The following is a 13,973-nucleotide window of genomic DNA, read 5'->3' as shown; positions in this document are numbered from 1 at the left end:
CAAGGATGCTCTGTCACGTCATCCACGTCCACCAAACAGGAAGAAATACTCAAGACTAAAACATACAATAAATAATCCCACATTTATTTTTTTTTAATTTTTAAGTGAGATTAACAAATACTCCTGCAGCAAACAGTCTCTCTTCAAATGTGTTACTTTCTGTTTCATGAAACTAAAAACCAGAAGGTAAATGAGTAACTTTTGAACATCAGTTAAAATCTGAGTGTTAGATCTTGGGCGGGCACTGTGATAGCTTTAGATGTGAAACATGCAACGTGTGAAACATGGGCTAAAAATATGTCAGAGCTTGAAGTGTTCTTGAAAGAGGAGTGGGTGAAAATGTGGGTTAAAAGCGACTCTTCACTGGTAACGATAAGCATCGACAAGCTGTGATATGTGAGGAAGGGTGTTTACCACAGACTTAACAGGAACCTAACCCTCATGAAACAAAAAGGGACCCTGCATTAACATCTTTTTACTTCAAAAATGAATAAAATTCTCAAAAAACTCTGGCATACTCTATTTGCATGCATGCAATAGCCTAGACACAGTAAAATTGAATACCAATTACAAGAGAATAATTATCACCCCATGTTGAATAAGGATGCTTCTCATTGCAAATTTCAGTCTGCAACTTAAAGAATTTGCAGTGTTTCTTGCCATAAAACAAAGTAAGACAAAACTTTTAACTGAGTTATAGGCGGAGTAGCCTACTGGTTTGTTTGCAGATTCAAGAAGTCAAAAAAGTCACCCTCTATTTAAGATGAGTTGTCACATTTATTTTCAGGAAGTCAATGAAAGGAAAGGGAAGTCTACATATAGGTGCTACTTCAAAAGAAAAAAAATGCAACTCAACATGCACCACACAATAATGAAGTGACATGAAAAGACACAAGAACAACCAGTCATAGGACAGTCATTGTGTGTTTCAGTCTGTGGGTCCTATAGGGCCTTGTTGTAGCTCTCATATCTGTATCCAGGGACCCACTAGTCTCACCATCCATCAGTGAGCTGAGGTGATGTTGAGCTGAGGAGGGGGCTACTAGTCTACAGATGGAGCAGCAACAACATGTATGACGGTTAAAAAAAAAAAAATCCACACAGCTTTCCACCTCCATGACCTACATTTAAAAACAGACGCTTTGTCTCCATCTAGTGGAGAAACGATGCAGCACAGGGAGGGAGCCGATCGAGGCTGTCATCTCTCCAGTCCACATTCTCTCTCCCAAAATCTCCACACATACACACACACACCATAGACACACGAGAGGCAGGCTGCAGGGAGCCGATCTCACAGCTGATAACATTTATGTCACCGGCTGACACCATTTGCAGCATCCACATGACGGCATCAGCAGGCGCCTTTATTTACTTCTGGTCCAGTTAGCCGCCGCTGCCGCCGCCGCTGCCGCCCTGCTGCTGCTGCTGCTGCTGCTGCTGCTGCAATGGAGGTAAACAGGGACGAGGCGGAGCGCTGCATTGACATCGCAACTGCGGCGCTGACCAACGACCAGCCGGAGAAGGCGCAGAGGTTCCTGGAGAAGGCGCAGAGACTCTTCCCCACAGAGAAGGCCAAGGGTGAGTTAAAATGGCCGTGCAGGAGTAAAAAAAAAAAAAAAGAAAGAAAAAAGGATGAGCTTCAGCTGCTGTATTTAGCTACGCAGCAGCATCATTATCATCATCATCACCTGCAGCATCACCTGCATCCCGGATGAGCTCTGCCTCTGCAGCGCGTGCAGCAGCCGGGGCCTGTGATAAGCTCATGCACAACAACCAGCTGAGCTAACTGCGTTTAATAATGATGTCATCTTGAGATGAATCAAACTGCTTCTGTGGTAGCGAGTACTGCTTTATCTATAAAGAAATACACCCACTCAACGTGAAGCAGATAAGCGTGTCAGTGATAGGCAGTAGGCCTACTACTCGTTATCGGCTGTTTGCCCATTAGGCCCAGGCTGCAGCTAAACATAGAAAGTCACTTAGTTAACTACAGGGCAAGAGAGAGGGAGAGGGACAGAAAGGTCCCTGAACGTCTCATCACTGTGTTTACTGCAGGGTAGGATAAATCATTGAAATGCTGCAATATGGCCAAGTGCAAAACCTTAATTACCGGTATATGATTTGTTAAAGGTTAAATGTGTCCCAACATACTATTATAAATAAAGCTGCATCATCCTGCAGAACACATTGTCATATATGCAGGCCTAGCCTACTATATAATCCATTTGTATTTTCAATAACATTTGATTTGAATACATTTGAATACATTTGAAAAAATCCCACAAAAATCTTTGAAGATAGAGGTGAGCCCTAGTTTAATTGTTTTATTACACATCTATAATAACCCCACAGCCAACCAAAGATGTGCAATAATACAAATCATCTGCACAATGCAAAAATATAAAGATAAAGCAAGAAATATACTCCCTACAGGAAAAAAAAAATGAAGTTTTAAGTACCAAATATAAATCGAGGATGATTCCAAATGTCCACTTGACTTTGTTTGCCATGACACCGGTCAGGTAGGTTGTTGGAAAACTTGCCATAGTTCCTCAAGGACTTATGCTGGCTGTCTCATTGTTTTCCATGGTGCTGAGCTCAGGGCTCCGTAGGGAGTGCGACTCTGTGGCTCTGTGTTTGGACACATTGTCTCCCCCTGAGGACGGTGTTATGTCTGTAGAATAGCCACCTACCCATGTTATGCATGAAAAAACCTCTCTCTCAAAACAAACAATAGACATCCTTAAGTCATTGCCACATTATTATACGTCATTAATGACTGACTGAAACCTTTATTCATACAGCCAAGGCGAGACAAGGCAGTTGTACAGCACATTATTATACACAGAGGTCATTCAATATGCTTCACAGAAATAAACAACTAGAAACAGTAAAACTTTTAGTGACTGAATAATCCAATAATAAAAATAAACAGCACACCAAATTTTAGTTTCTGTAATGTAGCTCAAATATTTTCTGTATCCTATAGGATTCACTAGCCAATCAGCTGAATGTACCCTGAAAATATTCTCACAAACGTATTTTATATGTTGAGGCATTTAGTGGAAAAAAATGCTGCAGAATGCAGAGACAGAATCATACAAGAAGAGCACAATCCCTAGATTGAGTTATACAATGCACATGTCACTGCTCTCTGTAATAATCCATCTGGAAAAGGGCTCACATAAGCAGTCTATTGTGATGTAAATGTCCTTACTACAGCATGTTACCTACTGCTGCAGAGTATTCACGTGTAATACTCCCATGTCCATATGTCACTGGACCTGCCTGGTTAATCTGAGCATTACCAGAGAGAAATGACCCTTTCCTGCCTGAATATCTTTTTAATGCTCACACCAGTGGCCTTGTGTTGGTTCTAGTGCTGCTGGACCTGATAGCAAAGAATGGATTTACACCCAGACCAGGCGGCCACACAGAGTTCAGTGGGACTTCGGGGCCTCGACAGCGACAGACCCCGAGTGAAGATACCAGACCTGAGCAGAAGCCTTCAGAGACCTCGAAGTCCTTCACAGCCGATCAGCTGGAATCTGTGAAGAGGTGAGCTAGGCTGATATTCATGCAATTTTTTAAAAAGGCTTAGATGCAAACCTAACATTGAGTGCGACATTTTCTCTCTACACAGGATAAAACAATGTAAAGACTTCTATGAAACCCTCGGGGTCCAGAAAGACGCCTCGGAGGATGAACTCAAAAGATCGTATAGAAAACTTGCTTTGAAATTCCATCCAGACAAGAATCATGCTCCAGGTGCTACAGAGGCATTTAAAGGTAATGAACCGAAAAAAAAATTATAATCTCAAAAGGTGTCACTTAGAACTTCTTTGAGATGCTTAAACGTAATCCTGACTTTTCATTTTCCTCACCAAAAGCCATAGGAAATGCATATGCTGTTCTGAGCAATGCCAACAAGAGGAGGCAGTACGATCAGTGCGAAGAGGAGAGGAAAAATCCTTCGAGACACGGTCCAGACAATGGGAACTTTGAGCCAGACATTTCACCCGAAGACCTCTTTAATATGTTCTTTGGAGGGGGTTACCCGTCAAGTTAGTGTCACCTTTTATTGTGTTTTCCTACCTGGTTCTGCTGATTATGATCTACATGTCAATTGCTACATCTGCTGCGTTAATCTAGGTAATGCTAATGTGTATGCTAATGGGCGGATGCGGCATCAAAGGCGAGAGAGGAGAGAGCGACAGCGAGATGTGAGTCTGGTATTATTATTAGAGCCCCTGCAGACTGCAGATATGCAAATAGTGTAATGTTATTTTAAAAACAGCAGGGGGAGACATTGATTCAACTGTAATTTAGATGCACTCTGCCATACTCATGTGTCTTTTAAGTCCTGTTTTTTTTTTTAATGTGGTGAATGTGTCTGAACAAGCTTGTGTTTGTGGTGTTTCCTTTCGCAGGGAGGTCTTGCTCTCTTCGTGCAGGTCATGCCCATCCTCATCCTGGTTATTGTGTCCGCTCTCAGTCAGATCATGGTTAACAGCCCCCCCTACAGCCTCAGCTTCAGGCCGTGAGTGCTGATCCCTGCTCTGAAAGCCTGCCTAAGAAGGATGTTATTAAATGACACAACTGTTTGTTGTTTTGCAGAAAAAATTGCAAGGGATTTAGACAAAAGATTATCTTCAAATTACATAAAACTCAGCGTAATCCAACCCAGGTTTGTTCCGTGATTGCTAATTGTCACATTTTCATGCTTTTTAAAAAAAATTTTTTTTTTACACAAACCAGAACACAAGCAAAGGTGCGTGTGCAAAATGTCACCAATTTAGAGGTTAAATTTACTTTCATGGTACTTATACGTAAGTTATTTTAAGATGGATCTGTTGCATTAGCTGCTCAGTTTCTCGTTCTATTTCTTAAAGCTGCATCATTCAGTTCTGAATAAGCTCCGGCCTCCTGGCTCCATGTTGTCTGCCTCTGTGTTTCAGATACACTTCTGTAGCCTCCGGCCTGTTATGTGAGGCACTATCAGCCATGAGTTATGTTAACAGAGACAGACGGTGCCACATCTGTCGACCTTTTGTCGCTGTCTGTCACGTGATATGTCTCCCAACACTTTGTCGTATCTTCATGCCATGCAGCTCAGCAGGCTACACCCAGAAGAGGCTGACCGAGAACCTGAAGGTGCCGTATTATGTGGGGGAGCATTTCTCCAAAGAGTTTGTTGGAATGAATCTGAAGAACTTGGAGCGGACGGTGGAGGATGATTACATTTCAAACCTCCGCAACAATTGCTGGAAGGAGAAACAGCAGAGTATGTTTGCCAGGAAAACAAATCGTGCTCCATTATTTATTAATTTTCCACATGGATATTGACTTTTGGGGAAACAATTAAAAGCATATTTTGATTTTATGAACCCTCATTTATCTGTTTCCTGCAGAGGAGGGCATGCTGTACAGGGCTCGCTATTTTGGAGACACCGATCTGTACCAAAGAGCGCAGAGGGCTCGAACACCGAGCTGTGCCAAGCTGTCCGAGATCACGGCTTCATTACACGGCTGAGGCCGCTTCCATAATTCAAAGCAAGTAATTTGTTTCCACGCTCTTCACACATTTTGCAAAGGCCACCTACATGTTTTGTATCACTAATTGTTTTCCTCTTGTTTTTTTTGTCTCGTTTCCAGACTCTACACAAAAGATAACTGGCTGTAAATAGATGAGCTTTAACAATCCGGAGACTGAAGGCGACTCAACGACTCAAGCAACACAAACAGGCCAGCACCGATCTGCATCAAACTGACCACACAGACTGGTTGAAACCGTGAATTTTAGTATGTAAAATTGAATATATAATGCCAATATAATGATATGAAATGACAAAAACACTTGAAAATACCTTGTCCTCCTGACAAGATACGGGTTTGGAAGAAAAAAAAAAACGACAGCAATGTCCAAGCCCCACTTTAGACTGGATCGCCACGTTTCTGGGAGAATGCAGTATGAAAGCAGAGCATAGTGAGGTTAGATATTGTCATACGGATGTCATCTATGTAGCAATTCAGTAGATATCACAGCAAAGGCTTCCTCTTTTATTTTATGCAGTCGGATCAGTCGGAGGGAGATTTACTGATTTGACTTCAAATGCACATTCTGAAACTATGCAGGAATAATGTGAAACCTCTGATGAATACACACTCATGTCTAAGGTTTGTCAAACATATGAACACTGAGATTTGTCTTCTCCTTCTGCTATATACGTATATGTATGTGTGTCTGTGTCTGTGTGTGTGTCTGTATGTGTGAGAGAAAGATCATTACAAAATGTTCCTTTACACTTTGCCTCCCTTAATTGTATAAAGGATAGAATTATATAATGTAACATGATGAAACTTCACAATAAATGCCAAGAGATGGAGAGACGTGCCTACCCACAGAGTGGGGATTTAACAGGTTGTTCTTTTGAGAAGTGATGTCTCATGTGTTGGAGAAAGCAGTCTTTGTCACACTTTTTGAGTTCATAGTAGGCTATTTATTCTCTGTATTATTATTTATTAAAAAAAAAAAAAGGATTATCAGACCAATCAAACCAATACGAGATCTTGCTCACTTTTTCCACCATGTTTTTACTCCCAGATGATGAAAATAAATATGGATGCTTCAAAACGTGTGGGATGTGACTTGTTTGACTTGACGAGCACAGAAATGTGAAAAATAAAAGCTCCGTCAGCACATTTAGTGCACAGAGACTCTGCCGAGGCCGACTGAAGAAGAGGAACTGGAAACATGGCCCACCGCACGTTCACGTTTCAGCAGACGTGCAGCATGTGCCCGGCAGGAACTGCAGCGTCACATTCTTTCACCGCAAATGTTCTCAGCTGTGCTTGGCAGATGTTGCACCTCTGCTGTCGGTTTTTTAAAACCCTGCAGGCCTGTTGTCATTGTTGTGCACGGCTCGACTTCCTCCTATCAGCTGATCTGTATGACTGCAGCAGCATCACTCAACATTATATCTCACTTCAACTATTTAGTTTTGTGTATTTAACAGAAAGGAACACACTTTCCCATTATTTATGTATGGGAGAAGATCTCAATGTTTTTTTTTTTTGATTGGATGGGCTGCAAGAAATACAAACATCAGCAGAGAATTGATAAAAAAATAATTTATTTGCAGTCATGAAAGTACAAAAACAGTGCAATGTTATGAGTATTTGAATATCAAATAAATAAAGTCGAAAGCAGGACAGATCTACACGGATACAGGATCAAGTTACATTTGAAACATTAGCCACAGCTTACATTTATACTGCACAAGGCAAGCGCTGGTAGGCCTTTGCTCTTGAATCCACGCAGTCACTATAAGGTCCCTAACAGCTTACTGCACAATTCGTCACTTGGAGTACAATTCAGTTTACTGCCTTGTGTCAAAGGAATAAGAACACAATGGTTTTCAATGACTATAACCATAGAGCTAGCTGCCGTCATGTGGTTTCAATAGAAACTGAGGTACGCACTTATATTTACTTGCAAAAAAAATGCCTATTTATCAGATATAGCATGATGGTTACATATTGGTAATAGGAAAATCTGAATGTCGATGAGTAGCAGCACACTGCTGCATGGTACCATAAACTTCAACTCCCTTACAGTAGGAACAATTGGCAACATCATGACAAAGTCCGTCCTTACGCCTCAGAAGGCATCTCACGTACAGTAACAGTAATAAGGCCCTTCTGTGAGATGAATCAACATTCCTCAATGAGCAGATCCTCAGAACAATACAGTTTCTTCTTTATCACACGGAAACCAGTGCTCAGTTTAATAGCTTGTCTCACTACTGGAGTGGAGGGAGATTTCGAGCTGAACAGTCCTTGGATTTTGGGCCACAGCCCGCTGGACTCCAGCCTCAGCACCAGAGTCAGCTGGAAGGTGGGGACGAGGTACGGGTCCACAGATAGCTGTCCCATGCTCTCGCAGGCGGCCCCCTGCTCCACACAGAGGTCGATGAGAGCCCCTCTCAGGCCGCAGGGCTCGGTAGCTGCCAGGTGAAGGAGCTCCTGCCCGATGTGCTCCAGGAGCTTCTCCGGGATGAGCAGTTTGGTACATCGCAAGGCGCAATCAGAGTCTTTGGCTTCTCTTAGGCTGCGTGCAATGAGGTCCACCACCTCCTTCAGGATGGTCTCCTCCATTGGATTGTAAAACAGGTCTTCATTAGATGGAGACAGGTCACTGGAGATGTCTGACCCTGCAGAGAAGAGAGAGAGAGAGATGGCACCAAGTTAGGGAGTGGACTGGACTGCACTGCAACCCATGCACAAAGAGGTGGATCAAATTCACACCTTAAATTGAGGTTGTTATCAGCTGCTTACCTGAGTCTGATAGGTCACTCCTGCTGCCATTGTTGTACCCCAGGTCCATACTGCTGTTGTTGGGCGAGCTGAAGTCGGTCAGTCTCTGCACCAGCTTGCCCCAGGACAGTCTCCTGGGACTGCCGTCCACCGGGGAAGGGGGTGAGCTGCCGACTTCGGTGGATGCAGAGAGAGCAGGCATGTTTGTCCTGTTTGTGGTCAGCTGTTTACGAGGAAGAAAGAACAACAGATGAGCACTGAAAACTCGCGTAGGATACAAGACAAGTAGATAATAGTGCATATAATATAACATTTAGCTTCTTTACGAGTGTATTAACGTTACAACAAGTTTGCAGCAGGAAGATCTTTGTTTGGAGGTGACTAGCAGCCGTTTAAATGTACAAATTAGCGACAAAGCGAGCAAAAAAAATGGCGAAAATGACATGATACTTACAGCTTTTTAAAAGACAGAGCTGTCGAGGTTCGTTGTCTGTGTTAAACACAGTTCTTCAAGTTGTTATTGTCTACAAAAACAACTGTCTCTAAACTTCTTTTCTCTCCTGTGCTGCTGCTTCCTCTCAACCAGCTGCCAAGCTCCGAGATCTGTCCTGCAACAATGTATATAAAGGGGCTTCGAGGCCACGCCTACGCCTCTCCAGCCAGCCAATCAAAAAGAGAGGCACGCCATTCTGACCTGTATCCTGCCTGGTAACATGCCAACAGAGGAGAAGGACAAACACTAGCAGAAGAAAGAGGGGGGGATGGGGTGATGAATAGCAGATCCCAGCGTTATGGAAATGTACAGAGACATGCCTGGGCTTGCACGGATCATATTGTATTTCTTTGTTTTATATCCCGCATAAGCGTAAATAAATATCTGTGGGGTGTGTGTGTGTGTGTCTGCGTGTGTGTGCACTTTGTTATTGGCAGCATTGATTAGAAGTCCATGCAGGCAGAGCTCAGCTGGCTCAGTGTTGCAGTGCACATTACGTCACCTGTTTTGCTGAAACATTACATCAGATTTTTTCATCTCTCACAAAGAGATGCATACACTGTGAGCTGCAGCTGGGTACTTGATCAAATGCTTGTTTTTTTTATATCCATAAAGATGCATGACAGGCATTTATTCTCGAATAATACAAAAATGAAAACATGCAGAAATGCATCAGCAAGGTATGTGATGCTGTTAGATTATTTCTCTAGCCTTTAACAGTGTAAAATATGCCCCAGTGTGATCACAAAAATGCTGCATTGAAAATTAGATTCAGAAAGGAAATACAGCTCCTGTAGTGCACAGCAGAAACCGCTGCTTTGTCTGCCTGGCAGCCCCATACTGTACCTGACATACACAATGTTTGCTCAAAGAAAAGTTTTTGGAAAGCTGCCAGACATATGCTGCGTTGCGACACGTGAGTGGGATGGACTGTACTTTATGTCAGGGAGGAACTGAAAGACATAAACACGTGTAGGCACAGTTTGTTCTGAAGGGGGATGTTGTGAATGGGAGTCATCATCACCAGGTTTTTTGTTAAAAGGGGAACAAAATGTTTGCTCCCTTTTTCCCCCATTCCTCCCTTCATATACAAAGAATGTGAACTCAAGTCGCATTCTTCTGCTGCTCAAGAAAAAAGGACTAAAACTTTTGCAAACTATGCGCAAACAACTTTTAAAATTAAACCATTCACTTTGCAACATACTTTCTTAGAAACTAGAACACAGTGTTATTTATAAGATGAACTGTTGAACTTATAAAGGGAAATTTAAGCTCCAGCTAGAGGTGTGTCCTGTAATGTTCAGGGCCGGCCTCAGACCAGTACATTCTGTACGTTCCCACCCCTCATTTGCCTGAAAACATTCATTCCCTGAGCAAAACACCCAAGATCTGCACGTTTCCTCACTGTACACAGTGTACACACCGCAGACGTAACGCTGAAACAATCACATCAGTGAGTTTCAGAAGTACATTTTCAGCGATAGGTATGCAAATGGGGACAACGGAAAACACAACAACACAAAGATTTAAATGTCTGTCAGCAAAGTAATAGGAAGGAACACATTACAGTTAGTTAGGACTAAAAAACTATACAACATAGGTGGAAAACAAACAGCAAGAGACTCGAGAAAAATGTCCCAAGTATGACTTTATTTACATGCTCTCTTTGTTTTCGCTCAAGGCTGTTGGAGCAGGCAGCGATGAGGACAGAGGAGGATAGACTGAACAGGCACCAGGTTTTCAGAGTTATGAGTTACAGTGCAGCCATGTGAGAACACAAAGCCTCACTTCAACAGATTTATTACGTTACCAGACCTTTTTTTTTTTTAAGCTTGAGGCCAAGTACAGATTGAACTGGCATGATAATTTATTGTCTTAAACCATCTGAAAAATCAATGAACAGCCTATTACAAAACTTTAAATGGCTTAGTTATTAATGTATGACAATGAGGCTTTTTTCGTTGACAACGGTTTATTATGGTATCCTGGTTCAAATATAAGAAGTTTTGTGTTTACAAAAAAGCATACGATAGTAAAAGTGACAAAATAATACAACTCACATTCAGTTTCTCCAGATAACATTTCACACTATATTGAATAAAACCACAGAGGAGGAATATAATTTATGAACTGATATAATCCATCTTCTTCCCTTTTCCTTGTATTTGGCTGATCTATTAACCAAAAGGCATCTTGAGCTCTTTATTTATGATGGTGTAAATCCCAAAAGCTGTTCAATGGGTTTATACCGCCACTCATCTGCTTCAAGCTCCTCCACCAAGCTCGCCAGTTTCTCCATTCGAGACACTTGTTGATCTGGAAGAATATAAAAAGAGACCATTAATCAGAACACTAATCTTTATTGGTGCAAGCAAAAATGAGAAATATTTGCATGTACAGTTACTGGCTTACCGTGTTTGACCTGTTTCAATGTTGAGGCAACTTGGTAGCTGAATACAGACTCACATAAAAATCTGTCAGACCCATCTAGAAAGAAACAAAAACAAGTTAAGAAGTTCAATAAAATACTTATAAATAATTGAAAAAGACATAACTGCAACCTTGGAAAATGTCAGAACAAGGCTTTCATGCTACTTTAGAGCCAAAAGAGTTTAAATATTATGTAATTCCAGCAATTATATAAAAGGCCTATAAGAGCCTTGAAATAGTCCAAATACTAATCACACGAAAACAAGAAAACAAAGAGAAACAGCTTGAGACCTTAGTGTAACTGGAGTCCTATTCACCACGTTGTTGGTTGTTTTTAACCTTGCAGCACTCACACTCTGCCAAACTAACTCTGTTAATTGGTGTATTTAGAGCTACACAGGCAACAAAGATGGAGTAAACAAGTCAGATGGCCTTTCATTCCCACAAACAAATCCTGTGTGCAGGAGCAATGAAGAGATAGTGAACGAAGTCGAGTGGGTGGAAAGGCGCAACTGGCTGCTGGTACAACAAGCTTTATGTAAAGCACAAAGACACATGTCCAACCAGAGTTTGGCTTGTATGTATGAGTCACCTTGCATGTCCAACAGACACCTACATACAGTAGCTCTGCGCCGTGTCCGTCGGCCTCAGGATATGAATGATGAAAAAACAACGACTGCAATTGTTTGACAGCCACAAACTGTCTAGGACAACCTTATTTGTCTCAGTGCTCATATTTTATATTGTTTTAAATGTATTTAATCAGACATGCTGATTGAAATTGATATCTGTTTCTAGAGAGACATCTCAAGAATATCATTCAGATAAACACACAATTAGCAAACAGAAATAACAAAGCTACGAGTCTAAAAAACAACAACAAGAGTCACAACAGGCATACAATAATAATATTTTTTTACATCTTCTGAGGCTCTAGTTTCAGGGTGGCTCAGCAGTTCATTGTATTTAAAGACACAAAGACAACAAGACATGGCTGCTGGGCAAAAGTGCAAAAGAGCAAGTAGTTCAGAGTATTTGCTTCATGTGTCATAATGTTACATAATTACACATGATTTTTTCATAGTGTGGTGAATGTGCAGGTCACAACTTCTCCACGAGAGTGTTTTGGAGTTGTTGGATTGTGTATTTGATGAGTTTGATGAGGGACAGGGGACCAGTACCGTTCACCTCCATTGTGTTCGCTGAGCAGCAATCTTAAGTAGAAAATTTCCCTTGGGAAATTTTGATAGGGCCACGAGAGCTACGGCTGGGGTTGCCATCTCTGTCAACATGGGAATCAAACCCACGACCTTATGGTCAAGACAGAGCTAATCAGACAGACACATGATCATCTTTCACTGAGCACTGATATGGAGGAGCTGTAATCACATGAAGTTACTTGTGTGTGCAACTGTAATCACATAAAGTTACCTGTTTGTGTGTGTATCTATAACTGTAATCACATGAAGTTACCTGTGTGTGTTTGTGTGTGTGGGAGAGGAGTGCGTGCATACACGTGCATGTGTATCTTACCTGTGTGTTTTGATGTGTGTGTGTCTGTAACTGTAATCACATAAAGTTACCTATGTGTGTTTGTGGTGTGGTTGTGTTTGATAGAGACCTAAACTAAACCTGATGGGGTGCCTGAAGCAATGTTATAAAAGTTTAAAAAGCAGCCCATATTATGCACAGAGTTTTGAGAGAGAAGTCAATTAAGTACAACAGGGAGCAACAGGAGTGATAAAGTCTGACCAGTGCTCGGGGCTTCTGCAGCTATTTCATGGCTGTAGGGGCCAGTGCTTGTGGCGATTGCCCCGTGGGCCTAATAACATAGTTATTTTCTCTGATCATTGAAGAAGTCTATCCAACAATGTAATACAGGTAACAATGTTTAGTATGACATTTGACAAAATAATTTAACTGCTGAAGTTATGATGGAGCAGGCAACACGAAAGCAAAAAATGTCTCAAGAATCAGATTAATACATGAAAGACAAACACAGAGAGTTTGTCATGTTACACAGGAAAAAGATTTGTGTTTTATTTGAGACAAGAGAGGGCAGTCTGTTGATGAGCCACACAAACACAAAAGAACACATAGCAGGGCTGTTCATAGGGCTTACCAGCAGTGATATCCCCCCACACAGCCAGCTAACGTGATTAATCTTAACTTACCTTCCATCATTTCACCTGCTCCTTTGGGATATGTGTACAACACTTTCCTGGGGGGGATGAGCTCCGAGGCACTGAATCCAGAACCAGTGACCGAGCTTCCGCTTACACCTCCCGCAGAGGAGGACGAAGAGGACGCCGCCATCGCCTTATAAAACTGTAAAATACACACACGGAGGGCTCAGGACGATTGTTGAGCTTAAACCAAACCAGCCTTCAAACGCTACAAGCAACTGCTACAACCTATGGCTACAACTACTAGGCGGCTAGCAAGAAAGCTAACTGTTCTGGTTAACCCCCCAATGGCAACAATAACCATTCAACTTTGATATTATTTGATACAAGATTGAGGTAATTAAGCTGTTTTATAGCAGTATAACTTACCCTCGTTATTCCAGTGAATATAAAATGACTTTAAACCCGTGCTGTTGTTCTGTTGTTTGTGTACTTCTTCTTGTCTCCCTTCTGGTTTACGACAAATACTACGTTTTACGTTTCAATGGCCGGCGTGACAACAGACTTCACAACGACGCGGACGGATAACCTAGCACCACTCTACGCAG

The 13,973-nt window shown here is 41.9% G+C and overlaps 3 protein-coding genes across 3 annotated transcripts; 1 reads left to right on the top strand and 2 right to left on the bottom strand.

Moving 5' to 3' along the window:
- The first annotated feature begins 1,253 nt into the window (after positions 1-1,253).
- Positions 1,254-6,634, top strand: dnajb12b (DnaJ heat shock protein family (Hsp40) member B12b). The gene is made up of 9 exons (XM_085761502.1): positions 1,254-1,578; positions 3,381-3,558; positions 3,644-3,789; positions 3,891-4,064; positions 4,153-4,223; positions 4,431-4,540; positions 5,112-5,284; positions 5,412-5,553; positions 5,656-6,634. The coding sequence occupies exons 1-8, from the start codon at positions 1,446-1,448 to the stop codon at positions 5,531-5,533; spliced, it is 1,107 nt and encodes a 368-aa protein (XP_085617628.1). The 5' UTR covers positions 1,254-1,445; the 3' UTR covers positions 5,534-5,553; positions 5,656-6,634.
- Positions 6,635-7,116: 482 nt separating this feature from the next.
- On the bottom strand, positions 7,117-8,914 carry ddit4 (DNA-damage-inducible transcript 4). The gene is made up of 3 exons (XM_085761324.1): positions 8,771-8,914; positions 8,338-8,539; positions 7,117-8,213 (listed from the first exon to the last, which is right to left on the bottom strand). The coding sequence occupies exons 2-3, from the start codon at positions 8,516-8,518 to the stop codon at positions 7,714-7,716; spliced, it is 681 nt and encodes a 226-aa protein (XP_085617450.1). The 5' UTR covers positions 8,519-8,539; positions 8,771-8,914; the 3' UTR covers positions 7,117-7,713.
- Positions 8,915-10,439: 1,525 nt separating this feature from the next.
- Positions 10,440-13,894, bottom strand: anapc16 (anaphase promoting complex subunit 16). Its single transcript, XM_085762554.1, has 4 exons — positions 13,795-13,894; positions 13,414-13,567; positions 11,222-11,296; positions 10,440-11,125 (listed from the first exon to the last, which is right to left on the bottom strand). Exons 2-4 carry the CDS (start codon positions 13,553-13,555, stop codon positions 11,016-11,018), a joined length of 327 nt encoding a protein of 108 aa, XP_085618680.1. The 5' UTR covers positions 13,556-13,567; positions 13,795-13,894; the 3' UTR covers positions 10,440-11,015.
- Between the last annotated feature and the right edge of the window lie 79 nt (positions 13,895-13,973).

The sequence above is a fragment of the Trachurus japonicus genome, chromosome 19 (assembly GCF_045865225.1).
Source record: "Trachurus japonicus isolate A0001 chromosome 19, Traja_1.0".
In the NCBI taxonomy this organism is placed as follows: Eukaryota; Metazoa; Chordata; class Actinopteri; order Carangiformes; family Carangidae; genus Trachurus; species Trachurus japonicus.
The sequence above is the reverse complement of the archived record's forward strand: the minus strand, read 5'-3'. Positions and strand labels throughout refer to the sequence as shown.